At 55.0% G+C, this 27,765-nt stretch overlaps 4 protein-coding genes across 5 annotated transcripts; 1 reads left to right on the top strand and 3 right to left on the bottom strand.

Moving 5' to 3' along the window:
• Positions 1-6,241: 6,241 nt before the first annotated feature.
• Positions 6,242-12,043, top strand: NDUFV1 (NADH:ubiquinone oxidoreductase core subunit V1). The gene is made up of 10 exons (XM_041722727.1): positions 6,242-6,401; positions 7,474-7,556; positions 7,635-7,805; positions 8,967-9,150; positions 9,963-10,152; positions 10,539-10,751; positions 10,930-11,096; positions 11,336-11,417; positions 11,645-11,790; positions 11,893-12,043. The coding sequence occupies exons 1-10, from the start codon at positions 6,330-6,332 to the stop codon at positions 11,977-11,979; spliced, it is 1,395 nt and encodes a 464-aa protein (XP_041578661.1). The 5' UTR covers positions 6,242-6,329; the 3' UTR covers positions 11,980-12,043.
• Positions 12,044-12,440: 397 nt separating this feature from the next.
• Positions 12,441-18,075, bottom strand: LOC121471865 (double C2-like domain-containing protein gamma). Of its 2 annotated transcripts, none has more exons than XM_041722729.1 (11): positions 15,995-18,075; positions 15,817-15,859; positions 15,566-15,645; positions 15,420-15,491; positions 15,096-15,205; positions 14,868-15,003; positions 14,678-14,731; positions 13,264-13,415; positions 13,085-13,166; positions 12,825-12,921; positions 12,441-12,750 (listed from the first exon to the last, which is right to left on the bottom strand). In XM_041722729.1, exons 1-11 carry the CDS (start codon positions 16,064-16,066, stop codon positions 12,620-12,622), a joined length of 1,029 nt encoding a protein of 342 aa, XP_041578663.1. In that variant the 5' UTR covers positions 16,067-18,075; the 3' UTR covers positions 12,441-12,619. The 2 variants fall into 2 exon arrangements, with proteins under 2 accessions (XP_041578663.1, XP_041578662.1); XM_041722728.1 differs by having other exon boundaries at positions 15,817-16,188; positions 16,295-18,075.
• Positions 18,076-18,222: 147 nt separating this feature from the next.
• On the bottom strand, positions 18,223-20,258 carry NUDT8 (nudix hydrolase 8). The gene is made up of 4 exons (XM_041722731.1): positions 19,964-20,258; positions 19,231-19,363; positions 18,621-18,698; positions 18,223-18,530 (listed from the first exon to the last, which is right to left on the bottom strand). The coding sequence occupies exons 1-4, from the start codon at positions 20,155-20,157 to the stop codon at positions 18,303-18,305; spliced, it is 633 nt and encodes a 210-aa protein (XP_041578665.1). The 5' UTR covers positions 20,158-20,258; the 3' UTR covers positions 18,223-18,302.
• A 694-nt stretch (positions 20,259-20,952) lies between these two features.
• TBX10 (T-box transcription factor 10) lies at positions 20,953-25,706 on the bottom strand. The gene is made up of 7 exons (XM_041722575.1): positions 25,262-25,706; positions 25,076-25,177; positions 24,573-24,744; positions 23,223-23,378; positions 22,844-22,911; positions 22,545-22,639; positions 20,953-22,106 (listed from the first exon to the last, which is right to left on the bottom strand). The coding sequence occupies exons 1-7, from the start codon at positions 25,669-25,671 to the stop codon at positions 21,820-21,822; spliced, it is 1,290 nt and encodes a 429-aa protein (XP_041578509.1). The 5' UTR covers positions 25,672-25,706; the 3' UTR covers positions 20,953-21,819.
• Positions 25,707-27,765: the final 2,059 nt, after the last annotated feature.

The following is a 27,765-nucleotide window of genomic DNA, read 5'->3' as shown; positions in this document are numbered from 1 at the left end:
TAATTTTTATTGGTGTTCAATTTACCAACATACAGAATAACACCCAGTGCTCATCCCGTCGAGTGTCCCCCTCAGTGCCCGTCACCCATTCCCCCCAACCCCCCGCCCTCCTCCCCTTCCACCACCCCTAGTTCATTTCCCAGAGTTAGGAGTCTTTATGTTCTGTCTCTCTTCCTGATATTTCCCACACATTTCTTCTCCCTTCCCTTATATTCCCTTTCACTATTATTTATATTCCCCAAATGAATGAGGACATACACTGTTTGTCCTTCTCCGATTGACTTACTGCACTCAGCATAGTACCCTCCAGTTCCATCCACTTTGAAGCAAATGGTGGGTATTTGTCATTTCTAATGGCTGAGTAATATTCCATTGTATGATCATGTCACTTTAATAGAACTGGAGAAGATACCCTGGAGAAAAGGTAACTCTAGGCCACTCTCCCTTATGAGCACTGAGGTAAAAAGCAATCCAGCATTACAATGAAAGAATAGTACAGCATGACCAAAAGATTTGCCCTTGGAATAATAAAAAATGAGAACAGCAAACACTTACATAGTACTTACTATGTACCAGGCCTTGCTGTAAGGCTTTACAGAGATTTAAAAAATTAATCATCGCAATGATACTATGAAGTACAGAGAAGTCAAGGAACTTGCCTAATGCCACACAGCTGGTAGGCAGTAGAGCCCAAGATTTAGTCCCAACTGGCCTCAATCTGTTCTCTTAGCTGCCTCACTCTGCCACCCCTTTAGGTCAACCATAGTTTAATAGATTAGAAAAAAGATTGATGTAATTAAGAAGAAAGAAGAAAAACAATATGACTATCTGTGATGTAGAAGAAGCATTCAATGAAACTGAGCACCCCATTCATAATAAAACTGCCTTGGGATTTCCTTAGTATGATCAAGCTCTCTACCATAAGCCTCAGCAAGCCTCATACTTACAGGGTGCCAAGACAGTTGTCACACTTAAGTGCCATCTTAAGATAAGAAATGGGCCAGAGTCCTCTGGTTGTAATGGAAGGGGAAGTCCATTTCCAAGGCGCCTCTGGGCAACCAACCAAGTCACACCCAGATCTGGGAGGGCAGTTTGAATTTTATTGTCTGGATCCTCCATAAACAGAGTTTGTTAGCGAGCTATTTGGAGGTGAATTCCTCTGGATGCAGCAGGTGTCATGAAAGATCCTCTGACTAATTAGGAAGAAGCCATTCTATGGTAGAGAAAGGCAACAGTGTTGGAGAAAAACCTGGACAGATACTCTTGTGAAGGTTTCAAGGCTTCAGCTTTATCTGAGATAGTTTCAAGGTATTATTGTTTATACTTCCATTTCCTTTGGCATCTGCATCACCAGATCTGCATCACATTTCTGCAGCCCCTTGCCTTTCTGCCTTTCTAGGGGGAACACAGTCGGACACCCACCACCAGAATTCCGTGTCTGAGCAGCCAGCGAAAAATGGCCTCCCTAAGGAAATCTAAAGCATAGGAAACAAAAAGGAGAAACAACAATTCTTTTTTAAAAAAAAGGATTTTATTTATTTATTTGACACAGAAAGAGAGCACAAGCAGGGGGAGCAGCAGAAGCAGAATCTCCACTGAGCAGGGAGCCTGAGCCTGATATGGGGCTCAATCCCAGGACCCCAGGACCCCAGGATCATGACCCGAGCTGAAGGCAGATGCTTAACTGACAGAGTCACCCAGGTGCCCCAGAAGCAGCAATTCTAACAAATGGAACTGGGGACTCGAATTATTAAGTTTTTATACATTTGCATTCAAGTCATGCCCCACATAAGGAAGCCCACTAATTTTATACCTTATTATTTAAACCTATGAGCTCTTAGTTGGTGAAATAAGAGAAAGAAACTAGCATATGTCAATTATAATTCAATAATAAAAAAGGGAGAGAAGAGAAACTAGACACCTAATATTAGAAAACAAGATACTAGACTCTCATTATTTCTCAATAAGATTACCATCAGCATAGAAAGCAGAAAAGCTTCGACAAATTTTTATGTAATAGGGGAGTCCATTAAGGGATCCAGATCAAAACTATTAAAGGCAAATCAATACCGCTCTATTCACAAACAATAGCTAGTTAGGAAATGAGATCACAAAACATAAAAACACAAGACATCGGGGATCCCTGGGTGGCGCAGCGGTTTGGCGCCTGCCTTTGGCCCAGGGCACGATCCTGGAGACCCGGGATCGAGTCCCACATCAGGCTCCCGGTGCATGGAGCCTGCTTCTCCCTCTGCCTGTGTCTCTGCCTCTCTCTCTTTCTCTCTGTATGACTATCATAAATAAATAAAATTAAAAAAAAAATTAAAAAAAAAAAAAAAAAAAAAACACAAGACATCACATAAAATTCCTGTGTTAAAAAATGTGCACAATTTTTAAAGAAAAAGTTCTAAATGTTTAGCGAAGAACCAAAAAGATCTACAAAACTGAGGAGTGACATCACATTTCCTAGGTGGAGAGACTCCATATTGTAAAGACCTGGATCTTCTTCAAATGAATCTGTAATCCAGGGCATTTACGTAAACGTTCTTTGTGCATTTGCTGTGTGCCCAGCACTACTCATTTACTCTTCTTCACCCTAACAGTTGCTCCTCTAGGGCATATGTTATCCTAATTTCCCACTAGAAGGGACTGAGGCATCAGTCATAAAATCACACAGGTTGTAAGTGGTGAACGCAGGTTAAAAAAAAAAAAAACCTTATTCATTTATTCATGAGAGACTCAGAGAGGGAGGCAGAGAGAGAAGCAGGGTCCATGCAAGGAGCCCAGTGTGAGACTCAATCCTGGGACTCCAGGATCACACCCTGGGGCAAAGGCAGATGCTCAACCGCTGAGCCACCCAGGCACCCCAAATGTAGGCTTTTGAATCCAGATCCTTAACTTTGAAGCTCTGGTGTTACCTATAGACAATCATGTTTCTAAATCTATTTGGATCAACCCGAACTCTTCTAAAAAAATATAGTGTTGGGCAGCCCCAGTGGCGCAGCGGTTTAGCGCCGCCTGCAGCCCAGGACGTGATCCTGGAGACCCGGGATTGAGTCCCACATCAGGCTCCTTGCATGGTGCCTGCTTCTCCCTCTGCCTGTGTCTCTGCCTCTCTCTCTCTAGCTGTGTCTCTATGAATAAATAAATAAAATCTTTAAAAAATAAAAAATATAGTGTTGAATGAAAAGGCAAGGTGAAAATTTGTGGCATAGCAAGATATTATTACTACAAGTAAAAAGCACTAAACACTCATTTTTTCTGCAGGTAAGTGCATGTGCAAGTAGAGGCATTTTTTTTTCTTTAGAGGATTGGAAGATAATATTGGATCCAATAGCATTTGGCTCTGGGGTGGAAGGATTCTTGGTTTTTTGGTTGTTGTTGTTGTTAGGGTCTTAATTTTTAAGGATCAGTATATACATATGCTACTGTGAAGTATTTTTAAGTCACCTAGAAAAGAGTGGAAACAAATAAGCAAAAACAATAATGGGGATTGAGTCAGGGCAGTGAAAAATCTGTTACTACTTTCTTTTTGCTTTTCTGTATATCTTAAATTCCCAAAAAAGGAAAAGCAGTGATTTTTTTCATTTTCCATATATAAAATTGTATTATAATAATTTTGGGGGGTATTTGTATGTATGTATGTATTTATTTATTTATTTTTGTATATATATATTTTTTTGTATTACAATATTGCGTAAGCACCTCCCTTGAGAAGCTCTGTGCTGGGGGCTGGAGAAGAGAGAAGATCTGATTGTGCCATTGTCACACCTGATCTGTGGCAATGGTTGCTCAAGATGGTTGTATGGAGTGGTAGAAGAAAACTTCCTGGGAAGGTGACATTCAAAGGGAGGAGGAATGAGGAATGGGAGGAAGATGGATCCTCGGGTTCAAATCCAGCCTGTGGATAGAGCCATCTGAGCTGGAACTGGAGAGGTCAGTGCCTGATCTTGAACACCAGGCCAGGGGCTTGGGATTGGGCTTGAGGACACTGGGGAACCACCAAAGGAGAGGCAGAATGGATCTGAGGCTTAATCCCACTCATTCCATGGTGCAGAGAAGGAATCGGAAGGGATGAGATGAGAGGTGAGGCTGGGAGACCTCAAGGATGCTTTGGAAATTTCCGGGTGAAAGCTCATCAGTCATGGCCATGAGACAGGCAGGAGGACACAGGAACAAGGAACATTTGGAAGGCAGAATTAGCTGAACACAGTGGCTTCTGGTCTGGAGGCTAGTGAAGGAGGCAAATGTGGATGGTGGTATAGAATGGGACAGGTGCAGAAGGAGAGGTGATAGCGGGGGCCTGGGATGACTCAGAGGAGGGCTTTCTGGGAGGTGACATTGAGTGGAGCCTGGTGAGTGGGTACCCCAGATGGGTGGGGACTCAGTGAGGGATCTAAGGTCAGGAAACCTTAGACAGAGTTCTGGCAGCTGTGCTGTCTTGGGCAAGCCACTCAGTGTCCCTATCACATTCTGTCTTCTTTTGTAAACAGGGGCTCATCATTCCTCCGCCCTGAGTTGTGGGAGGATTAAGGAGATAACACATGGCAAGTGGTTGGCACAGAGCCTGGTGCTGGATGAACAGGAGATCCTACCCCTTACTCTCAGTTTCCCATCACGCGGTGCCCAGCCATCTCCCATCCACAGCATCCCCAGGCTGCCGTCTCCCCATGGCCTTATGTTCCCTTGACCCAGTTAGATGGGAGGAGGAAGAAATCCACCCTCTGGCTCCATCCTGCCCCCCTTCTCCTGCCCCAGGGGGAGGATCTATGGACTCAGGTCGGAATCCCGGATTAGCTGTGTAATCCCCCAGCTCTGTCTGGACATTCTCTTTCCCTACCTAGGAGTAGGGGCCCGCTGGCTAGGAGCCAGAACTGCTGGGCCCTGGGCCTGGTACTGTGAGACCTCAGACAAGGCGTCGATGTTTTGGTGCCTTTATTGGGACTACCAATGACATCTGCAGCGAGTGTCACACGTGCTCCAGGTGTTCTGTGTGTTTGCTGGGGTGGGGGGTCGGGGGGGGGGGTGGTGGCACTCCGGAAAGGAAGGCAGGCCTTGATTTGATTCTAGCTCTACCACTCTGCAGTGTCATGCCCATGGACAAGAGATGAAACTCCATGGGCCTCAACTTTTTCCTCACATATAAAGTTAACTCTATTCTAGAGAATATTTGCCATAGGGAGTATTTGAGAAAATAAGAGTAAATGAGTTTGTAACTAGCAGGAGAGACAAGAAAGGATGGTTATGGGACAAGAGAATAGAGGATCCCTAAAGAAAAGACCAAAAAGGGCATCCTTGTCCCTGGACCAGGGCAAAGTGTCCCAGCGAACAGGTGCCAGAGAACTGACAAAAGACCAGAGCTAATCAGACTCCTGAGGCTTCCCAAGAAGGCAAAGGACACAGGACCTCCTCAGGCCGGGGGAGCACCCAGTAAGGGGAGGACAGTAAAGTCCCAAGAAGAAGGGGTCCTGGGCAGGGGCTTCAAGGGTGATGTGTCTGAGCTGAGGATCCTGCCTGGGGAGAGGGGCAGAGTCCTTAAATGCCAGACCAGGGCCTGGCTGTGAAGGCAGGGCCGCCACTCCAAGATTTTGAGCAGGAGTGCCTGTCTCTATTCTATTCCCCTCCCAGGGGCTGGGGAGAGGAATTGGCTGGCAGGGTTTAGCAGCGTGGGCAAGAGGCTGTGCCACTATCTCCACCATCTCCACCGTCTCCACCCTCGCTGCCTCACCCCAACCTAACACCTCCAACTATCCCCTGCTTGCCTCTGGAACTGTCCCTGATAAGCAATACCTCCCTGAGCCCAGCAGTGCCCAGACTGGGGTCGGGGAGCTGAGGACAAAATAGTGACAACAGGGTCCTGGGGTTCGTAGGGCCGTCACCAGCCTGATTTCTTCTCCCAGCATACACTTGTGCATAAACAGGTGCGCACTAAATGCAGAACGTGGAGAAAGTGGGAAACACCAGAACCCATTAGAAGGCATCTTGCAACGTTTGTTTACTTGGGGTTTGAAAGTCTGGGGTCCGGAAGTGAGCAAGGAAACTAGAAACTAAGCGCCACCCCCTAGAGAGAGAAAAGCGGGCCCGGAAGCCAACGGGACTACATTTCCCAGCAGCCCCCGCGCCAGAGAGGCCACTTTAGCCTCTCCGCCCTCCTACGAGGAAGCGGAGACGGGGGCGAGGCGATAGAGGCGCAGGGCAGCTTGCGCGCGCAACCGGAGCCGGGGCGCGTGACGTTTTTCCTGTGCGCCGCCTAGCGTCTCGGGAGCGCCGGTTCCTCTGCCTCGGAGCTGTGAAGGTGACAGCGGGAGGTGACTGAACTGTCTACCGTGATGCTGGGGGCACGGCGGCTGCTCAGCAAGTCGCTCCCCGCTCGGGTGTCTGTGCGTTTCAGCGGCGACACGGTGAGACCCGGCCTGGCTCCGGCCAGGGGTGTCCCCGGGTCGGGTCTCGCTTCAGTGCCTCTGCGCGCGCCATCCCTTGGCTTTGTAGTCCCTTCCGGAGAACCTCCTCATTTCCCCAGCCCGGCAGGAAGGTTGCCGCTCCGGCCTGGATGTAGAGGGAATGGGTCCCTATGGAAGGCTGACTCCCCATTCCTCCGGCTCCTTGGCTTCCCCATTTAACAGCCGGGCGACATAGAAAATTTTGCAGGTGGAGAAGCGCCCTTGTCTCCTTCCTTCCTTCGCATGGCCTTATACAGTGTAAAGGTGTCATTGTCCTCATTTTACAGCTGCAGAAAACAAGCTTTGGGGAGGATGTACGTCTCTTGAAGGCCCATCCAGCGCTCTGCTCCCTGTAGTGACTTTAAAGGGGGTGGGAGTCTGGGGTGCCCTCACCTGGGGTGCTCGCTACTTGGCCATGTGGATTCCAGACCCCACTTCTCATCAGTCTTATCTCAAGTGGGTCGCCCTCCATCACCTTTGTATCCCAGCCCCAGTGAAGTGTTTCTTTTGCATCAGTAAGCACATTCTGTTTCCAGCAGAGTTATTAATATAAGACCCCGGTCTGACCAAGCTTTGGTCCAGCAGGACGGCCAGGCAAGTGAATGGATACTTGACATACTTGACATTGGGCTCAGGGAGGTAGTAAGGTGCTGTGGTTCAGGTATGGGCTTTGACCATGACAGACCGGAGTTCAAATTCCAGCTAGTGCTTTAGGTTGTGTGCCCTTCCATAAGTTCTATTTGTTCTTAGCCTCAGTTTCCTCCTCTGTAAAACAGAGGAAGTCATTCGTGTCTCAGGGTTATGAGGATGAAATGGGGTTTTGGATGTCAAATACTTAGCCTAATGCCTACTAAGCAGGAAGTGCCTACTAATTGGTGGTAGCTTTGATGCTATGAAGGGTTCTGAGGCATAGGCCCTTACCATCTCTTCAGCCCAGCCCCATCTAATCAGGGGAACTGAAGAATCTGTAACCTTTGGCTTGGCCCTTCATGACCCCAGAACTGTGCTGAGCCTCCTGACTCTGTGTCCTCAGACAGCACCCAAGAAAACCTCATTTGGCTCGCTGAAGGATGAAGACCGGATCTTCACCAACCTGTATGGCCGCCATGACTGGAGGTGAGATGATGAGATGGTGCCCTTAGCTCTGTGGTCCCAGAGCAAGGCCTCCCCTTCAATGCCTTCCTCACTGTCCAGGCTGAAAGGTGCCCAGAGTCGGGGTGACTGGTACAAGACAAAGGAGATCTTGCTGAAGGGCCCTGACTGGATCCTGGGTGAGGTCAAGACATCCGGCTTGCGGGGCCGTGGTGGTGCTGGCTTTCCCACTGGCCTGAAGTGGAGCTTCATGAATAAGCCTTCAGATGGCAGGTGTGTGTAGGGAGGCAGAGATGGGGTTGCAGGAGAAACGTGGGGGTTGCTATGGCTTACCTGGGCCCTGGGACTGTTTCCTCTGAAACTAAAAGTGAATGAATGAGGGATCCCTGGGTGGCGCAGCGGTTTGGCGCCTGCCTTTGGCCCAGGGCGCGATCCTGGAGACCGGGGATCGAATCCCACGTCGGGCTCCCGGTGCATGGAGCCTGCTTCTCCCTCTGCCTATGTCTCTGCCTCTCTCTCTCTCTGTATGACTATCATAAATAAATAATAAAAAAAAAAAATTAAAAAAAAAAAAAAAAAGTGAATGAATGAGAGAACCTCACCAGAGCTTAAGTAGGTGAAAGTCAGTTCTCTCTGGTCTTCCTCAGGGATAGCAGAATCAACACAAGATTTTGACTCATGCGGACGTATTGATCAATCCTGCTTTCTAATTATTTTTTTTATTTTTATTATTTTTTTAAAGATTTTATTTATTTATTCATGAGAGAGAGAGAGGGGCAGAGACATGGGCAGAGGGAGAAGCAGGCTCCATGCAGGGAACCCGATGTGGGACTCGATCCCGGGACTCCAGGATCACGCCCTGGGCCAAAGGCAGTCAGTAAACCACCAGGCTGAGCCACCTAGGGATCCCCTGCCTTCTAATTATAAGGCTTTGTGCTATCTCCTGGTCTTTTTGAACTCAGTTTTATTTTTATAAGTGGATTTTATTTTTATAAGTGGATTTTCTATTTTTCAGGGATTAAGATATAGTGTTCATATAGCTCTTGGCCCTTAAATTGGTTGGCAGATAGAAAACAAATGATAAATGTCAGCTACTTTACCTCCTTTTGACCCCAGAGGTGTGGCAGAGGTTCAGGAAGGTTCTTGGTGACCAAGAGCAGAATTTGGGCTCTTAGGAAAGCACAAGGGAACATGTGGACTGAGCAGAACAAAGACCTTTCCCGTGGTCATAGTCTCCCAAGGATGTAACAAGCAGTGAGCTTGCTGTCATTGATGGTGAGCAAGCAGAGCCCCTAGGACTGTTGGGAGGACTGCGAGAGATCGGCTGTCAGAGGAGACCATCTCTGAGGCTTCCTTGGGTGGAGTGTGGTGGCATGTAGTTGAAGGCCCAGCCCTGGTGGCCCTGTAGCCTCACCAATGTGCTGGCACCCACAGGCCCAAGTATCTAGTCGTGAATGCAGACGAGGGTGAGCCGGGCACCTGCAAGGACCGGGAGATCATGCGCCACGATCCCCACAAGCTAGTGGAAGGCTGCCTAGTTGGGGGCCGGGCCATGGGCGCCCGTGCTGCCTACATCTACATCCGAGGGGAATTCTACAATGAGGCTTCCAATCTGCAGGTGGGAAATGGGAGTGGCATCCACAGAAGGGAGGGTGCTGGGTGTGCACTCACGTGCTTGCTTACTGCCATAGTTGTTCTTAGATTTTAGCACCTGGTCTGTTTGGGGTTGAACTGAAGAGTAGTTGCCACTGCTGCATGCATTGTAAATAGGACATGGCCCCAAAGCCTCCTCTGGGCTCTTTCTGTATGTTCCAGAGCCTCAACTTGAGAGGCTTTCAGGCCTCCATGACTCCTGGGGCAGGGTTGGCTCGCACGTATTTTTCCTGCAGAAGGGTCAAGGGGTCATTTCAGTAATTCTGAGCTCAGTGGTGCCTGTAGTGACTGGTCCAGGACCAGAGTCTCACTCCATTCTATTAGGCTCTTACACAACAGTGATGAGGGATGCAGAAACAGCACCTGGGACAGCGCCTGGCACAAAGTAGCATTATGTATAAGTGTTATTGCTACATATTTAAAAATCAACCTCTACTGCAGAAGTAATATTTGCTCTTTATAAAGATAGGAAAGCACACACATACATACACACAAGAAAATCTCCCACAGATCCACTATCTGTAGGAAAGTGCTTATTAAAATCTTCATTATTTCCTCAGCCTTTCTTTTAAAAATACATGTAGTTGGAGAATTTGTTAAATGTTATTACAATTACACATTGTAAAATCCCCACCTTCCAGAGCATCCTCTGCTCATGTTCAAGAGGAGCTTTCTCCCAGACTTTTATGAACATGGGCTCCCTTGGTCTGTTCCCCTCCCCACCACACAGTGTTCTCGGGCTGGTGGGAGTGGCACCCTCACACTCTTGTCCCACAGGTGGCCATTCGAGAGGCCTACGAGGCTGGTCTGATCGGCAAGAATGCCTGTGGCTCTGGCTATGATTTTGATGTGTTTGTTGTGCGTGGGGCCGGGGCCTACATCTGTGGGGAGGAGACAGCACTCATCGAGTCCATTGAGGGCAAGCAGGGCAAGCCCCGCCTGAAGCCGCCATTCCCTGCCGACGTGGGTAAGACTCGGCCTGAACCTGAGCCTTGTGCTGCGTCCTGTGGAATCTCATCGGGCATCAGGTGCCCAGTGGCCTTTCTTAGGGAATTTCTGAGCACTTTCTGGATTTGGGGCCAGATGCTGAGTAAGGTGGTGACAGCAGTCCCTCATCCTGCCTCAGCCCCCATGTCAGACACTTGGGTCCTCTCCAGTCCTCTAGGGACTAGGGGGAGAGAGATGAAAAGGCATTGCAGTGTATGTTGGGAGTTTGGGATCCAGTCGGGGATGGGAATGACAAAAGAGTGAAGGGGGACTGGATCACAGAGCAGGACCCTGGGACAGACCCCACTGCTAGGAAACCTGACCACCCTCTGGTGGCCACCAGTCCCTCATCCCATTCCTCCACAGGAGTGTTTGGCTGTCCCACAACCGTGGCCAACGTGGAGACAGTGGCTGTGTCCCCCACCATCTGCCGCCGTGGGGGTGCTTGGTTTGCCAGCTTTGGTCGTGAACGTAACTCTGGCACCAAACTGTTCAATATCTCTGGCCATGTCAACCACCCTTGCACCGTGGAGGAGGAGATGTCTGTACCCCTGAAGGAACTGATTGAAAAACATGCTGGTGAGGCCTGGGGCCAACTGGGGCAGAAGTGGGGCAGGATGTTCGTGGAGAAAGCCAGGGAGGGCCTCATGAGGCAGTGCTGGGCAGGGGCGGACAAAGGTCGTGGGCTCAGGACTAGGCAGCTATGCTGGTCCCAGCCCTGATCATCCATCCTTTTGGGAACTGACTGTGGTCCCAGGGGGTGTCACAGGTGGCTGGGACAATCTCCTTGCTGTGATCCCCGGCGGCTCATCCACACCACTGATCCCCAAGTCGGTGTGTGAGACAGTGCTGATGGATTTTGATGCGCTGGTACAAGCACAGACAGGCCTGGGCACAGCTGCTGTGATTGTCATGGATCGCTCGGTAAGGGCTGCCTATGCTCCCCACCCAGTGGTACGGTACCCCTCCCTGGGCTTCCTGAGAACTCTTGCCAGCTCTTGGATCCCAGGTCCTGTGGCCAGAGGGAATGCCTGTTGGGGTCTGGGCAGTGCCAGTGGATAGGGGGAGTGGAGGAGGTGGCCAGAACATTGCTGGAATCAGGGTGTGCTACTAAAGGTCTGAGGCTCCGGCCTAGGAGCCTGCTCATTCTCTTGTCACCCCAGACAGATATTGTGAAAGCCATTGCCCGCCTTATTGAGTTCTACAAGCATGAGAGCTGTGGCCAGTGTACTCCATGCCGCGAGGGTAAGCTCCCTGGGCAGGGTGGGGACTTCTTCTCTGGCTCGCCTAGGCCTGGGTCAGGCACGGGGCAAAGGTTGGGTGGGCTCTGGACACTGAATGTATAGCTGCTGCTTCCCAGCCAGCTGTAGTTTCTCTTGGCCTTGCCCTTCCCATGGCCTACAGCCTTGGAGTGCTATTCCCTACACCCTGGCTGGAGATCATTGGGCTCTCTCTTACTGCCATGGCTGCAGGTGTGGACTGGATGAACAAGGTGATGGCCCGCTTTGTGAGGGGGGATGCCCGGCCAGCCGAGATCGACTCCCTTTGGGAGATCAGCAAACAGATAGAGGGCCATACCATTTGTGCCCTGGGCGATGGAGCCGCCTGGCCTGTGCAGGTACTCATTGCCCTGCTTGTGGGCACTGGGGTGGGGGGGTGCTGAGGCTTAGGGTGCTGAGATTTTCAGCTCTGCTTCATGGTGTCTCCTACCTGCCTCTAGGGCCTGATCCGCCATTTTCGGCCAGAGCTTGAGGAACGAATGCAGAGGTTTGCCCAGCAGCACCAGGCCAGGCAAGCTACCTCCTGAGCTCAATGCCCTGCACCGAAGTCCATCTGTCCAGATGGCTGGACAATAAAGCATGTGCTGCCCACTCTCCTGATGCATCTGTTCTGTGGCCTTGCTGTTCACTTTGCCACTGTAGCCCATGACTCATGGAGGTCTGTTTACCAGACAGGATTAGAGGCTTCCCATACCCTACTTGGACCCCACTTGATGGAAGGATAGGTCAGCTCAGGGTCATGTCATGAATCCACACCTTGGCTTCCTGTGAGTCGGTCTGTCCCAGACCATCTTGAGCACCCATCCCTCAGTGCAGCTAGCAGGGGCAGGTACAGGGGCCTTTCCCAGTATGGTGAGGGGAAGGCAGTGGCCTGGGGTTCAGACCTGGACCTGGCCCAGTGGGGGCCTCTGGAGGATGGGAGCAAGAACGGGGCCCAGTCTGCACAGGGCAGAGGTGATGGGCAGGGAAAAGAACAGGCTCTGTTTGGTCTGATTTGAAGGTTTATTCTTGCTTTATGGTTGGCAGGGGGGTGAATCTGAAAGGGGGATAAGAAAGCAAAAATTTGATGTGGGGCTGGGCACGGTGGGTGGGGCAGCTCCAGGTCCTCCCAGCTCTATGGGTCAGTTTAGGGGAGGGTGGTAGGCAGGAACAGGCTGGGTACCACTTCTAGTCGCTGAGCTGGAGGGGCGCACCGTCCAGCGGGTGCCACAGCTCCAGTCGGCAGTCACTGCGGCCCAGGCATTCACACCAGTGCTGCTGACATTCCCCACCGGCCTGGCTACTCAGCTGGACCCCACCTGGTTGGGGGACAGAAGTCAGGAGCCATGTGGGAGCCCATTGGGCCCCTCCCCCCGCTTCCCCACATTCTCACCAATGAAGTCGTCAGCTGTACCCAGGTCATAGTCCCATACAGACACCAGCAGTGTCTTCTGGGCCAGCTCCTCCCTTGGGCCTGCATAGAAGAATTCCTGCAGGGAAGGGGGCAGAAAGGCAGGAAGGAAGGGGCCTTGAGTCCTTTATAGACTCAGAAACAGGTGAGTTGCTCAGGTTAGAGGGGGCCTATGCTTTCTGGCTGAGAGAACATTGACCTCCCTAACCCTGGAAGACTGCCTCCACCTGGCCTTGGCCTACCTCATTGAACTCAGGGTTCAGGGTCTTCTTCCGAACACTGGTCTTGTATTTAGATCTCTTCCCCACATTTGGATGCAGGAAACTGGTTGGGAAGGATGGGATCAGGTTAGGTGTGGCCCCGGAGAAGGGCTCTAGGGAACCCCCACTGTCCACCTGCCCTTCCACCCACTTATACTCACAGGCGAACAAAGGGGTCCGAATAGCCATTGGCATCCATGGGGGCAAGGTGGGCGCAACGCAGCACACCTACCAGCAAGCCGCCCTGCTGAGAGCTGTAGCACAGTGATAGCAGGATGCGCCCCCGCTCCTCCCCTGCCGCCTCCACCTCATCCTGCAGGGTAGGCTGTGGTCAGCCAGGTGCAACCACAAGCCTGCACACCCACCAGTGTCAGCCTGAATGTAACAACTCAAGAAATCAGGGGCCAACAATTTAATGTCATGATTCAGTTTCCAAAAATAGTCACTGGCCTGGTGCCCTGGAAGGGAGCTTCCAGATCCGCGCTGTACCCTCCAGGGCCTGTGAAGGGGAGGGGCTTGCTCAGGCCATATTACTGGTGAGGTCAGGCCATCTTTGTCACTGAGGGGAAGGGCGCTGGAGTCTGAGTGGCACAAACATGCTAAGAGCTTCCTAGATGACCTCTTACCACCCTCTTCACCCCCCACCACCCAGGGGACCAGATTCTGAATGTCCTTTGCCACCCTCAGCCCCTGGTGAGGACTTGGGGAGGATGCCCGGGAAAAATGTGTTTCTCCCATACTTAAGGTAGGATTCAGTTCAGATAAAGCCCAACCACCTTGCTTACATTTTCTCAGTAAGGGAGTATTCCATAAACACCTGCCATGCACAGTGATGCTTCAGTGTGTGGGGTCTCGGACAGGAAGTGTGTGTCTCAGAGTGCCTGCCCCACCTGAGTGGGACTTGCCAGCCTGGCCTTGGCTAATTGGCAGGTGCAGCAACTTGCAGCCCCACCAGGGGGCAGGGCAGCAGCACCTGGCCCTAACCACCTAGAGGAGCTGGAGAGGGCCTGCCCTGAGCCTTGCAGGGCCCTCACTCCCGCTGAGCTGGGGGTGGGGGTGGGGGTTCTGGCCATGCCTTTGGTCTTTGGCATGGAGCCTCTTGCAGTCATCTCTGCCTCTTGTAGCCCCTGTGTAGGGATACAAGCCCCAGGAGTGGTACCTACAATGCTTAGGGGTCAACCTAGAAGCCAGAGAGCCCCATCTGCTGTCCATTCTCTCCTGGACCTTGACCTGCCCTCCCAACTTGGGCCACAGACAGAACCCACCAGTTGCAGCCTCTGCTTCTACCTGGCCTACGTCTCTGCCTCCTGAGGGCTCTGCTTGTCCCAGTGCCCAGTGGCTGCTCTCAGTTGCCCTAGCCAGGGAGTCTCCCTGTCCAGGCACTGGGGTCTGCCTGTTCCCAGGGCATATGAATGCTAGGGCCTGTGAAGGAGATGGCTTCTCAGTGTCCCCAGGCCCACCTGGGCCTCGATCTACCCCCTCAGCCCACCTGAGGCCCTTCCTGATGCACATCTGCCTGGGCTCCCAGGTTGACCCCCCCCCCCCATCCCTGCTTGGTCCTACCGCCCTACCCACCTCCTCATACAGAGACATGCCACGGGCTGTGTCCAGGCTCTTGGGCCTCTTGGTCTGAAAGAGCAAAGAGCCTGGTCAACTTGGCCAGATATTGCCCAGAGTCCCCTACCCCCACCCCCCCGTTCCCTTTCCAGCTTCCCTACCACAGGATCCTAGTCCCTATACCCCAACCTGTACCAGCCCCACTCACCAGCTTCCGCTTCTCCAGACACACATCAAAGCTCCTGGCTCGGTTGGGCACCAGCTTCCTCAGGGGTACCCGCAGCTCCCCCAGGGGAGGCGCCCGCCGCCGTCGCCGCAGCCGTGGGTCCTCACACACACACAGCCTGGTAGCCACTCAGGTCAGACCTAGCCAGGTCAGCTTCCCCCCACCCCCTACCTCGTCCTTGCCCCCTTGTGGCCCAGGCCCATTCCTCACCGCAGAGTCTTCCGCCCAGCATCCTGGCAGGTAAAGCCATGATAGGTGAGTGTCTCCTCCCAGACAGGGCCCCTTGTGCCCCGAACTGTGCGGGTCCGAAGCTGGCTGGCCTGGGGGCCAGGTAGAATGGATTAGGGCCTCCTTGGGCCTGGGGCCCCACCCCAGCCCCCCTCCCTGGTAGGCCTCCAGTTGCACAAGCCAGTGATGGGGAGCTCCATGCCTGATGTCTAGGCTTTGTCGGGAGGGACACAGCAGGGCCAGATGGGCATTCTAGGCTGGGGTGTGGCCAGGGGGCACCAGTAGGGGCCTGGGTCTCACCCTTACCTTGCTGGTCCCTGGCAGCAGATTGGCTTTGACATAGGTGTCCACAGAGCCTGAGGCCGGTGGCTTGAGCCCCTGAAAAAAGAATGAATGTGGGACAGGCCTGTGGCCCAGGCTCTTGGCCCATAGACCCCTGCCCCCATCCTCACCTTGGCACGGTGAGCCGTGCAGTGCAGGGCGCTGTTGTCCACATCAAAAAGAAGCGTGAACTCGAGGGTGCCCAGGGCAGCTAATGGCAGGTAGCAGGCAGGGTCAGCTCCTACCTCAACCCCACCCTACCCCCCAAATGGCACCATGCCTCCTGCCCAGCTCCTCCTGGGTCGGATGCCTGGGTTGCCTCAAACCCTATCCCTGGGGAGCTGGGCCAGGAGTGCTCCCCTTGTTCCCTGCCCCCACTCACTGCTGTCGTCTGAATCTCCTTCCGGCTCTGGGTCAGGCTGCAGCTGGGGTGAAGAGTGTATGGCAGGGGTCACTGCAGGGTGTGGGTCTAGGGTGGGCAGGCTGTGCTTAGTAAAGGGGTAGAAATGTGGGAAATAGTCGGAAATGAGGTGGATGGGCCGGATAGGGCCGGGGCTCACATCAATGGCCATGTGCTCCTGCATGCTGACCCGTGGTGGCCGCCCCCGGCTCACTGCCACCATGCCTGCCATGGGGGAAGGGACTCAGAGGAGCCCCTGCGGACTGGAGACAGGGGGAATGCAGCGGGCCAAGGAACCTGAGTGGAGAGGCATCCCCGAGGGTTCGGAGTGGGGTCTGGAATGGCAGCCAGGACCTGAGGACAAAGTGCAGGATCAGAGTAGGTGGGGCAGGGGAGAAGTGGGGGCTATGGCCCGAAGGGGGACCCCAGTCTGCTGGCAGTTAGGCCGGCAGCTACTCACCACTCTGTGAGCTCCTCCACCTGCTTTGGTTCGCGGAGTATAAGCCAGACTGAGGTGCCCGTTTAGAGCAAGAGGGTGAGCAAAGGGCCTCCCAGAGCTGGTGGGGAAGGCGGGGGGGGGGGGGGGGGGGGGGGGGGGGGGAGGGGGCGGGGCTCCGAGCTCATCTCCAGGGCTCGGGAGGCTGGCACCTCTCTGCCCTCAACCCCGAGGGTCCCTTTAGTGCAGGGGCTCAGCCTCCCACCTCCCTCACCCTGTTTCACACACTGTCACGGTTATTTTTACCATCATCATGCGCCCTGCTCCCAGGTGAGGAGTCTGGAGGGCCAGTGGTGACACGGGGTGTGAAGTGTGAGGGTGGTGGGAGGGGCCCATGAAGGAAGGTGTAGGTGAGGCAGGAGGGGTGCAGGGGGAGGGAGCACGCGGTGTGGGGGACACTTCAGGAAGTGTAGAGGGGGTGTGTGGGAGGTGAGGTGACAGGGCTCCTGTGGAGTGGGGAAGGGCGCCCAGGGAGAGGACTCCAAGGGGAGGGCATCTGTAGCCTGGGCCTCTTGCAGCTCAAGCTTTTTCAAACAGGAATCACATCACTTCAACACCCTGTGCTGCTTTCCCAGCCTGGAACAAAATCCTAACCTACCACTGAAGCAGGTTCCCTTGACACCCCAGGGTGGCCCCTGAGTGAGGGGGCCCCTCCCCACCCCCACACTGCTAATCTTGTGTCCTTGAACACCCCAACCTTTGCACATGTGCTACTCTTTCTGCCCCAACTTCCCTCCTTTGCCCTTTGCCCTGGCCTGCTTTTGCCCACTTTTGGTGTCAAGGTCACTCTGCAGGAGAATTGGCTGATTTTTACCCATTCAAACTTTTGTCTCTTCCCAGTGGTCCTCTGGAGATTTCCCCTCCCCTAGTCTCATCTAGGAGGCTTGTCCTCTCTAGGCCTCAGCAGGCAGATCCTGCCAACCAATGAATTCCAACTACAACAGACGCCATGTGACAGGTTCAGGGAGGGCCAATGACGAATGAACAACTCTGGGTTAGAGCTTCTAGAGAAATGAAGCTCTGGTTCCTGTTGGTGGGATACTGGTGCTGTGCCATCCTAGAGCTGTTGCCCTCTCCTTATTTCTCATCCCCGCAGAGCAGGGATTCTCCAAGAGTGAGGCTGACACAGTGGAAGGCACAATTAGAGAAAGCGAGCCCCTGAGCCCTTGGATCCAGCCATGCCTGGAGCTAGTTTATCTCAAATTTATCACCATTCCTCTTTTGGCAAAGTCAGCTAGTGGGTAGTTTCCTATCACCTGTCCTGGCTAATATTGCCCAGTCCACAATGACAAGGTTGGACTGCTTACCACCTCTCTCTGGTCTACATAATGTATAACTCCACTATTATCTGTGATTAATTAACATACAGTCACATGATTACCTGTGTGACATACTCTGAGGTCTTCTCCAGACTGAGTCACCCCCAGAGGTCAGGGCAGCATCTGGCTGGTCCAAAGATATGGCACCGGCACAGTACTGGTGTGTGGGAGGAGCCTAGCATGTTGGAACTTTGCAGTAACATGCAGGGCTCCTCTTTGGATTCCTACAGCCTGACGGGGTCAGCTAGACACAGAGGAGAGAGCAGGAACTACAGTGTTGTGGCTGAGTTTTCACTCTGGAGTCAGAGAGGGCTTGGCTCAATTCCTAGCTTGGAATGACCTTGGGCAAGGTGTCCCCTCTCTCTGATCCCTGCTCTCACCAGCCAGGGTCAGCACTGACCTCACCTCAGGGCTGTGGTGAGGGCCAAGTACCTGTACACAGTAAGCACCCACTGTAAGTGCCCACTGTTCAATAGGTAGCAGTGTGATTGGACAGAGGCACCCCAGTCAGAGGCCATCCCTGGGGTCTGCCCTAGGTCAAGGTCCCAATGCAGAAGAGACAGTTGCCACAGACTTGGTAAAGGCTCTTTATTCAGTCCTAGATTGAAGCTAGCCTGGCAATGTGAGGGAAGGGGCTGGTTATGGCCAGGCCTTTAGCCTGTGAGCCGCTTGGAGGTGGCCAGACAGGGCTGGTAGGCGCCAGGTGCCAGCAGCTGCAGGGTGAACTCAGTGATGACAGCCGTGAGCCCCCAGACACGGTGTGGCCCATGCAGGAAAACAGGCAGTGTGTAGCTGAAGTGGCCATGGTGGCAGAAGTGGGTGTACCCTTGGTTCTGCTCCTGTAGCAGGTGGGCCAGAGGTAGTGCAAATACCTGGTCCACCTGTGGGCAGGAGGCCGTAAGAGGGAGGACAGAGGACTTGCTGCTGCAGGCTCCCCACAACTGGTTGGCCCCCACCATCCCCCTACTCACCTCTTTGGGGTTGGGCCTGAGACTCTGGGGATCCAGTGGGCCCACGCCAGCAAGCACTGGTACCACAGTGGCCTTTTGCTGGGGCAGGAGGATGACAGGTAGTCAAGGGAGGCATGCCTCGGTGGAGCTTTGGGGCTGGGGAGGGGAGCCCGAGAGGAAGACCCCACCTGGCCACCCAGAGGCTTTCAGCATTGGAAGCCCCTGCTCCTGAGCTCATTCCAGCCACACTAACTCAGAGCCCTTGAACTTGCTAGAGCCCTTCGGCCCTCTGGGCCTTTGCAGACTGTTCCCTTCACTCTGCTTTTACTATCCTAAAATCTCCCACTTGTCATCCAATCCCCACCTACCCTGTGAAGACTTCCACAACCCTTCTCCACCAAGTTGGGCAGAGCTGGCTTACCCTGGAGCCACCTCCAGCCCAGGAGCCCTGAGCCTCAGTATCCCCTGGGAAAAGGAGCTAAGATACCCTTGGCCCGTCCTTGATGGGTTGTATGAGGATGGAATGTGACTGCCAGGCTGGTGCCTGGTGCTCCACCATGCTGTTTGCTGGCCAGAGGCCCTGATCACTCTGCTTGTCCCTGATGGTGGCCGCAGGGCCTGGCAGCCTTACCCTGTCGTGCACAGGCTGCAGGACGCCCCACACATGCTCTTCAGGCACAGTAAGGCCCAGCTCCTCGCGGGTCTCCCTCAGAGCTGTATGCACCACATCCTGGTCAGTGGGGTCACATTTGCCACCTGGGAAACTGAACAAGCACAGGGAGCCTGGTCCTTGGTCTGTTGGGGCCATGGTGGGTGGGGGTGAAGTTGTGGCAGAGGGCTAGCTACCCACCTAGCATCTTTTGTCTCTACCTCTAGTTTGTAGTGAGGCCGCGGGCAAGCCACGTGACCTGTCCTGGCTCAGTTGACCTCCCTGAACGCCTTGGAGCTCACACACGCAAGTTTTACCTATGGTGGCCGCAGTGGCGCTACGACCCTACTGTGTCCCCAGTTTCCACTGGGACGGGGGCGGGAGCAGGGCGGGAAGCCAGGCAGCCCCGCCCGGCGAGCTCCGTCTGCTCCCGGGCCCGAATCTCCCGGAGTCGCCGACAGGAGGCCGGGTCCTGCCTTCTGAGAGCCGTGTTCCGGCCCGAGGCGGTGCGGGACGCGCTTGGAGGGGTCCGGCATGGCTCCAGGCGGGAGCGCCCATGGCGCCAGGCTCGGGGCGGAGGGACGCTCTCCCCAGACCCGTTCCCCAGGGGCGGAAACCCAGGTTCGGAGAGGCAGAGCGCCTGGCTCAGGTCCCCGCGGTGTCCGGGGGTCGGCGGCCTCCTCCCAGAAAGGACAGGAGTTCCCAGCCGGTGTACCTGACGTCACCCTTGTGTCTCCCAACCAGGCGGCTGGACCGCAGCGTGTAGAGCAGCGCCGGGACCCCGCGCACCGAGCACAGCGGCACCAGCACTGCGGCCGCCGCGGGGCGCGCGCGGAGCCGGGCCGTGGCTCCCGCCAGCAGCCGCCGGCAGCGCCGCTCGCCCTCCGCGGACAGGTAGTCGGGCAGCATTCCCGCCCGGTGCAGCCGGGACGCGGAGGGCGCGGGGCCTCGGGAGGGGAGGGGCGCACCGCGAGCGCTCTCCGAGTCTCCCGGGAAGCTGGGCGGGGCCGCGGGAGGAGTCGCCCCGCCCCCGCCCCGTGAGCTCCGCGGTGGTGGGGCTGGGCCCTTGGGGGCGGAGCCTCGGCGGAACGGGGCGGGGCCTGAGGGAGAGGGCTCGCCTCCAGTTGGGGGGCGGGGCCGGAAGGGGCGGGTCCAGACGGCTTGGCTTCCGGCCGGGGGCGGGCCTGGGGCGGGGCTGGGGCGGAGCTGGCGTTGGTGGCCTAGACAGAGTCCCCGGAGCTCCCGGCGTCGCGCTCGCCCCGGCTTCCCGGCCCGGCCCTCCTGACGGTGTCGGGCTTCGAGGCTTTGCCAGGCCCCGCCCCGCGCCCTTCCACGCTCGCCTGTGTCCGACCCTTTTCTAAGGCCCTAAGGCGGGGTGCCCTAGGATGTTCGGAGTGGGTGTTTCGGGGACCCCCGGGGCGCTCCTCCGGAGGCCGAGGACGTCAGGGCTGCGGGAGCGGTGCCCAGCGGCTTCCCCTCCCGGCTCCTCTCCGGGCTCTTGGGCGGCGCGCGCAGCACCGTGGGGTTTCGAGGGACCCGCTCCATCCCTAGGCGTCTGCCCTGCTTTTCCCACCGCGGGGAGCTTGTCTCCCCTCCTCCCCGCCCCTGTCCCTAGCAATTTATAAATTTATTTTATTTTTTTACTTTATGATAGTCACAGAGAGAGAGAGAGAGAGGCAGACAGGCAGAGGGAGAAGCAGGCTCCATGCACCGGGAGCCCGACGTGGGACTCGATTCCGGGTCTCCAGGATCGCGCCCTGGGCCAAAGGCAGGCGCCAAACCGCTGCGCCACCGAGGGATCCCTGTCCCTAGCAATTTATACTCCTTTCGGTGTTGGTTTGAATGTTGCCGTTCTGTGAAGCACTCCTGCGTCGCTTGAGTCTTGATTGGATTCTCAAGTCCCTCCCCCTGTCCCCATCTTGGCCTGGCCCGTGTGGTCCCTGCCTATCCTGTTTCTGCATCCCTCCAGACCCTGGCTTCTGGAGGACCAGAGCACCCCAGTCTTGGGCACAGCACCTATATGTGGGATGGCAGATGTCACCATGCTTTCCTTTGATTTTGAGCAGCTGCCTCTTTGAGGTGCAGTTTCAGTCCTCATCTGGACACAGAAGGCTGGGAGCAGAAACCGCAGCCTCACTCAGAGCCCCGCCCCATGGCTGGAGCCAGCACCTTTGCCATCACTGTGCTCCAAGGAATCCCACTGGCACTGCGCAGACCTTTGGGACCTCTGCAGCCCATTATTTGGGGTCTGAGTGTTCCTAAATCCCTCCACCCCAACCCCCAAGGAAAGAAGTGCTCTGACTACTCATGCCAAATGGTTTAATGTAAAGTAGGGCTTGGAGGAGTCACCCCTCCTCCAAGGTAGAAGAGGACAGCTTCTGGGGAGGGGCGGGGAGCTGGTTCCAATCCTGGAACTTTCTCAGCTTTGCTGTGCTCTGGGCAGGTAGCCTTCCTCTTTGGGCTTCCACCTACCCTGCTCTACTTGGGAGGGGACAGGGCCTCTGCAGAGGCAAGGCTGGAGGGAGTAATGTTCAGGGCAAGAGGAGTCTGTCCACAGGGCCCTCACCACCACTAAGGGTCCTGGACAGGCCCCAAGTGCATGGCAGTGGGGGACAGGAGCCCCAGCCTAGCTGGGAGGGGCAGGCCTTCCTGATCTCTGTCGGCCTGGATATTGGGCAGGGGGTATGGTGCTGGTCGCGCCTTAGGGATTCTGAGGGGACTTGGGGCTCCAGGGTACAGGCCGTGGTAGTTGAGGGGCTGGTAGGTGGCTGGAGGCAGCAGAGCCTCAGGGGGGGGCAGCAGCTGATGGTGCAGCCGGGCAGATGTCCTGGAGTTAGAGGCCGGAGCTTTGTTGGGGTCTGAAGGAGGACGTGGTCTAAGTGGACCCCAGACCTCCCCACATCCTCAACCTCCCTGTTCCTTCCCTGCTCCCATCCCATTCCTCCCCTTTTCAGCCTTTGCCCTTGCTCTTCCCTCTCCCTCCCTTCTTTCCCACCTTCTCTCACTGTCCAAACCCTTCCTAGTTCAAGGCCCAGCTCAGGAGCCACCTCCTTCAGGAAGCCCACCTGACACCTCCCACCCTTGTTCTTAGCACCTTGTCCCTGTCCTGTTCTCTCTTCCCTTGGTCCTAAATTGTCTCAGAAATCTCTGTTTCCTCCACTTTGGCCACAGAGGTGCCCAGTGGGCTTGCTGAACATGCTGAAGCCCCAGGCTGAAGGCCCTGTGGCCCTGTCAGCTGACTTCCTGCCCATCACATGGGCTCTGATCCTACTGGGTCTGTAAGCCTGGGGGCTAACCTTTCTCCTGCTCTGCGGGGCCTGTCAGCAGGCAGGAGCTGAGGCTGCTGGGACTCCGGGCTGGAATGCTGAGCAGGGTTCGGGAAGATACAGTCCTGAGGATGGGACAAACAAGAATGGAGGCAGGAGGTCAAGCGGGGAGCCCAGGCCAAGGGTCGTGATCAGTCAAACAGGACCCCAGGACGAGTCAGTGGATATGACCCTCCCAGCAGGGCAGGAGGATTTAGAAGAGGCCTGGGGATGGGGGTGAGGGGCTGGTTTAAGGGCAGCCAGGTGGAGTTGCCAGGCCCAGACAGTACCAGGAGTCCGAGTCGGTCTCCCTGAAGCCCTTGGCAAAAGGGTTGCTGGCGATCTTCAGCTGGGTGATCTGCAGAGGAGAAAGTGTGGTTATGGGCCAGCCCCCAAGCCAGGGAAAGGCTGCGGGGCCCCAGGCTCAGCCACCCCGTCTCCCCTGGATGCCCTAAACAGGAGGCTCTGGGACCTGTGCCCCTCAGCCCGGGAGCCATAGAGCCAGTGGGCACAAGGGCAGGGGAATGACCGAGGGCAGGGGTCTGCTGCGTCCTAGGGGAGGAGAGAGGGCAAGGCTCTGTGAGCATGTGGGAGCCCAGAGCCTGGGGCCTCAGTCTCCGTCCCTGTGAAATGGGCCGGCAGCTGCCTGTGAGCTGTGGCCCCACCCACCCGGTGGTTCTGATAGGCTGTGACGGCCGTGAACTGGGTCTCCGTGAAGATGAAAGACTTGAAGTTCTCCTGCGCGTAGCGCTCGCTGTCCTTGCGAGGGTCCACGAAGACCACGTGGAAGCGGGGCTGGTAGCGGTGCATGGAGTTGAGAATGATCTGTGGGGGGGTGCGGAAGGCGGTGTGCAGGGGAGCAGCAGCAACCCTCCCGAGGCTAAGTCCTGTCTGGGGCGGGAAGACTGCCTTTCTTATGACGGCGGGGGTGCGGGTGCGGGTGGGGGTGGGGGTGGGGCGCGCAGAGTCTGGCCGGGAGAGCCTGCGGTTCTGCAGCAAAGGCCCCTTGTGTCTGAGCGTCTCTGCCACTTTGCGTTCTCCCACATCCACGCCTCGTTGTCAGCTTTACTTTCGGAAATATCCAGAATCTGACCACCTCTGCCACCCAACCGTCTCCACCTGGCCTGGCTGCCATTATGTCCCCCTGGATTTCCTCAGCTGCCTCCTGACTGGTCTCCCTGCGTCCTCTCAGCTTCCCTGTCCATTCTGTGCTCAGCAACCCCAGTGAGCTGCAGCATGTCACCCCCGACTCAAAGGTCTCCTGTGCCCACTGCGTAGAGTAAAAGCCAGAACCCTCTCCACAGCCAGCTGGCTGCGCAGATCAGCCCTGGCAGCTTAAGGGTCTCTTTCCTTCCTTCTCCCTTACTCATCCCACTTCAGCTACGTGAGGAGCCTCCTTGCACTTCCCCTTCACTCGCCAAACATTCTGCAACCTCAGGGCCTTTGCACTTACTGTCCCTTCCCCCGCAACAGCTCCCACTTCTGGTACACAGGCTCCCTTCCCCATTTCCTTTAGATCTCTCTTCAAATATTGCCTCAGTGGCTTCTAGAACCCCCTGAACGGAACTTTCACCTCTGTCTCAGCCCCCCTCCCTGGTTCCTTTTTCTCTTGGCATTTGTCACCATCTGAGACACTGCACACAGGGCAGTCTGGATTCTTTGCTCACCATCTGCATCCCTGCCCCATGGAGGCAGGGATCTTTGTTTGACAAAGTGGCAACCATGCTGTATTCCTGCACCTACCATGGGCCTGGCCCCCTCTACAAAGAGGACAGTGTTTGCTGGAACATTCCCACACCTCCAGCCCACTTACCCATCTGCTTGGACAGTCCCCTCTGCTGTCCAGCCCACAGACAGGTGAACTTCGCCCCCAGCATTGGTCATCAGTAGGGGATGGGGGTGCTTCAAGGCTTCTGCGCATCAGAGGCACAGCTAGCCCTGGTCTCAGGCTTTGTTATGACCAGGCCCCAGTGTCCCCGGCCCTGGCCTAACCCCTCCCTACTGTGGCTGGGGCCTCACGTGGCCATTGTCGTCCAGCAGGTTGTTGGTCAGCTTGAGTTTGTCAAAGGACACAATCTGGCGCATCCACTGCGCGCCCTTGGCCGGCGAGTCCGGGTGGAAGTGCACACGACCTGGCGTGACCGGGTCTGCTTTGCCTGCCACCAGCCAGGCTGAGCTGTGAAAGGCGTACCTGGGGAGCAGAGCAATGGCAGGGGTACTCCATCTGCACCCCATAGCACTCATCTGCTGCCCCTACCTGGAGCCAGGACTGGCGGGACAGAGGGGCCGTCCCTCAGCATAACTGCCCATGCACTGTCCCCGTCTCACACATGAGGATGGGAGAGCCCCGAACGCTGTCTGGCCTTGAGTTCCCTCTGCCTGCCCAGGCTAGCCCAGAGCTGGGCTCCCCCCTGCCATCGGGCTTCCACTGGTGCCCCAGGACTGGCCTCCCTGCCACTGCTCCAACTGGCCCCTGGCTCAGCCCCTGCTATCTGAGCTGCTTCCCCGGCTAGCCCCCAGACCTGTATCTTTTGTCATCCAGAGGCACGAAGTCCATGAGTAGGGCGTACTCCGCCAGCGTGTCCATGCCCAGGATCTTCACCTGGAAGGTGGGAAACATCCTCCTGCAGGGGACAGGTGCTCAGCAGCCCAAATGCGGCTCCAGCATGGCCCCCTGTCCCCGCCACGCACGCCCCCACTCTTCACACCTGCCTGCCTTGGTGACAATCATCTCTGTGCCCAGCTGGTTGAATTCCTCCCAAAGAGCCTTCATCTCCAGCTGAACTGTCACGCTGGACACACGTGGGTTCTTGGGGCCCTGCTTGCTGGGCTCAACTGTGGCTTGGGCCCCGGTCGAAGGGTCTGACGAGAATGGGGAGTCCAGCCGGGGCTCCCAGCTGGAGCTAGTCATGGGCAGGGTGTAGGGCTCTGAGGACGCGAGTACCCCGAGGCCAGCAGACAGGAAGGCTGGGGAGAGAGGGTGAAAGTGTGGGCCCCTCTTGGCCTCACCCTTATGCCACCAAGCCAGCTCCTTCAGGCTGTACTTAGGTGCATCTTCCTCCAGGAAGCCCTTCCTGACTGCCAGGCCTGTGTTCCCATAGTGCCCCTGACTGCGCATCACTTCATGAGGTAATTGCTGACTTAAAGCTCCTGGAAGGGGGATCCCTGGGTGGCGCAGCGGTTTGGCGCTTGCCTTTGGCCCAGGGCGCGATCCTGGAGACCTGGGATCGAGTCCCACGTCGGGCTCCCGGTGCATGGAGCCTGCTTCTCTCTCTGCCTCTCTCTCTGTGACTATCATAAATAAATAAAAAATTAAAAAAATATATTTTAAAGCTCCTGGAGGCCAGAGACAGGGCCTGTTTCCCCAGGGAGTCTTTGAGTCATCAAGTGGCCTCATGGCCTTAAGTTGTTCCACTTCCCAGACCCTCAGTTTCCATATCTGTCACAAGGGGTTCTTAATACCTGCCTCATAGGGTCAACGTGAGGATTTGTGAGGACGCATGCAGTGCCTGGCACACAGCAGACCCTTTAAAAAGGACCCCTGTGGGATCCCTGGGTGGTGCAGCGGTTTGGCGCCTGCCTTTGGCCCAGGGCGCGATCCTGGAGACCCAGGATCGAATCCCACATCAGGCTCCCAGTGCATGGAGCCTGCTTCTCCCTCTGCCTATGTCTCTGCCTCTCTCTCTCTCTCTGTGACTATCATAAAATAAATAAAATAAAATAAAAATAAAAAGGACCCCTGTTATGCATGATAGGATATGTGAGGTTGTGGGAGTTGGAGATGAGCGTCTTAGCTCCGTGGGGACCCAGCTGCCCGGTGCTGCTCCAGGAGGTCTGAGCCGAGAGGAGATCCTGGAATCACCACTGGAGACCCTCACCCAGGTCTAACTTCAAAAACCTGCCCAAACTCTAACTCTGGCAGCCCATCCTAATGTCTTTCTGCTCTGCCTTCCTCACTTTTTCCTAAAAATGCCATTTAAAAAATGATTTTATTTATTCATGAGAGACACATAGAGAGAGGCAGAGACATGGGCAGAGGGAGAAGCAGTCTCCCTGCAGAGAACCGGATGCAGGACTCGATCCTAGGCCCCCAGGATCACGACCTGAGCCAAAGGCAGACGCTCAACCACTGAACCACCCAAGTGTCCCCAAAATGCCATTTTTTTTAATGTACAATCCTGACACAAGCCTTGGCCAAAAGTTTTGCCACCTTCTACTCTTAAAAAAAAAAAAAAAACTTAACTACAATGATATACTACTTTACGTCTGTAAGGATGGTTATTACCAAAAACAAAACAAAAAGGAACAACAAAACAAAAACAAGTGTTGGTGTGGACGTGGAGAAGTTGGAGTCCTGTGCATTGCTGTCCAGATGTAAAAAGGTGCGGCTGCTGGAAAATAAAATGACTGTATGATCCAGCAATTCCATTTCTGAGAGCAAGGACCCTAACAGATATGTGTACATGAGTGTTCACAGCAGCATTAATTCCAATAGCCAGAAGGTGGAAGCACCTCAAGTGTCCGCTGATGAAAGAATGGATGAGCATAGTATGGTCTATCCAGACAATGGAATATTATTCCTCCTTAAAAAGGAAGGACATTCTGCAGTATGCTACAGCATGCATGGACCTTGAGGACGTTAGGCCAAGTGAAATAAGCCAGATAGACACAAAAGGACAAATCCTGTGTGATTCCATTTATAAGAGGTCCCTAGAATCCTCAGATCCATCCACCAGGAGTAGCATGGTGGTTGCCAGGGGCGGAGACCACGGGAGGGAGAGTGAGCATTGAATGCGGACAGAGTTGCAGTTTTGCAAGATGCAAAAGTTCTAGAGGTGGATGGAGGTGATGAGTGCACAGCATGTGAATGTACTTAGCGCCATCAGAATGTCCACTTAAAAAATGGCTAGAATGGAAATTTTTATGTTCTGTACCTTTTACCACAATATAAAAATTAAAACCAGAAAAAAAAATCCTGAAAAACAGACTATTAGTCTGTAGCAGCCCCCAAAGGGCCTAGAGCCTGGTAAAACTGAGATCCCCTGGGCAGATGTGGATTTTGGTGTTGGATGGATGGACAGACAGATGGGTGGAAGGAGATTCCTGGGGTGGTATACGTGTCATGAGCTAACAGTTGGGCAGTGCCTGGCCAGGGCTGGCTCACAGTAGGTGCCTCATCTGAGTGGGGGGCTCAGGGCTGGTGGCCCCATAT

This window comes from Vulpes lagopus, chromosome 11 (assembly GCF_018345385.1).
Source record: "Vulpes lagopus strain Blue_001 chromosome 11, ASM1834538v1, whole genome shotgun sequence".
Taxonomy (NCBI): Eukaryota; Metazoa; Chordata; class Mammalia; order Carnivora; family Canidae; genus Vulpes; species Vulpes lagopus.
This window is presented reverse-complemented; position numbering and strand designations above follow the sequence as displayed.

Coding starts and splice junctions, on each gene's coding strand:
- NDUFV1 (XM_041722727.1), top strand. CDS start 6,330: ATGCTGGGGGCACGGCGGCTGCTCAGCAAGTCGCTCCCCGCTCGGGTG. Junction 7,806..8,966: donor AATAAGCCTTCAGATGGCAG/GTGTGTGTAGGG, acceptor TGGCACCCACAG/GCCCAAGTATCTAGTCGTGA. Junction 10,153..10,538: donor GCCATTCCCTGCCGACGTGG/GTAAGACTCGGC, acceptor ATTCCTCCACAG/GAGTGTTTGGCTGTCCCACA.
- LOC121471865 (XM_041722728.1), bottom strand. CDS start 16,066: ATGGCAGGCATGGTGGCAGTGAGCCGGGGGCGGCCACCACGGGTCAGC. Junction 15,492..15,565: donor GCACGGCTCACCGTGCCAAG/GTGAGGATGGGG, acceptor TTCTTTTTTCAG/GGGCTCAAGCCACCGGCCTC. Junction 15,206..15,419: donor TGCTGCCAGGGACCAGCAAG/GTAAGGGTGAGA, acceptor CCTGGCCCCCAG/GCCAGCCAGCTTCGGACCCG.
- NUDT8 (XM_041722731.1), bottom strand. CDS start 20,157: ATGCTGCCCGACTACCTGTCCGCGGAGGGCGAGCGGCGCTGCCGGCGG. Junction 18,699..19,230: donor TGCAGCCTGTGCACGACAGG/GTAAGGCTGCCA, acceptor CTCCTGCCCCAG/CAAAAGGCCACTGTGGTACC. Junction 18,531..18,620: donor TCAGGCCCAACCCCAAAGAG/GTGAGTAGGGGG, acceptor TCCTGCCCACAG/GTGGACCAGGTATTTGCACT.
- TBX10 (XM_041722575.1), bottom strand. CDS start 25,671: ATGCGCAGTCAGGGGCACTATGGGAACACAGGCCTGGCAGTCAGGAAG. Junction 22,912..23,222: donor CAGCCTATCAGAACCACCGG/GTGGGTGGGGCC, acceptor TCTCCTCTGCAG/ATCACCCAGCTGAAGATCGC. Junction 22,640..22,843: donor GAGACCGACTCGGACTCCTG/GTACTGTCTGGG, acceptor TCCCATCCTCAG/GACTGTATCTTCCCGAACCC.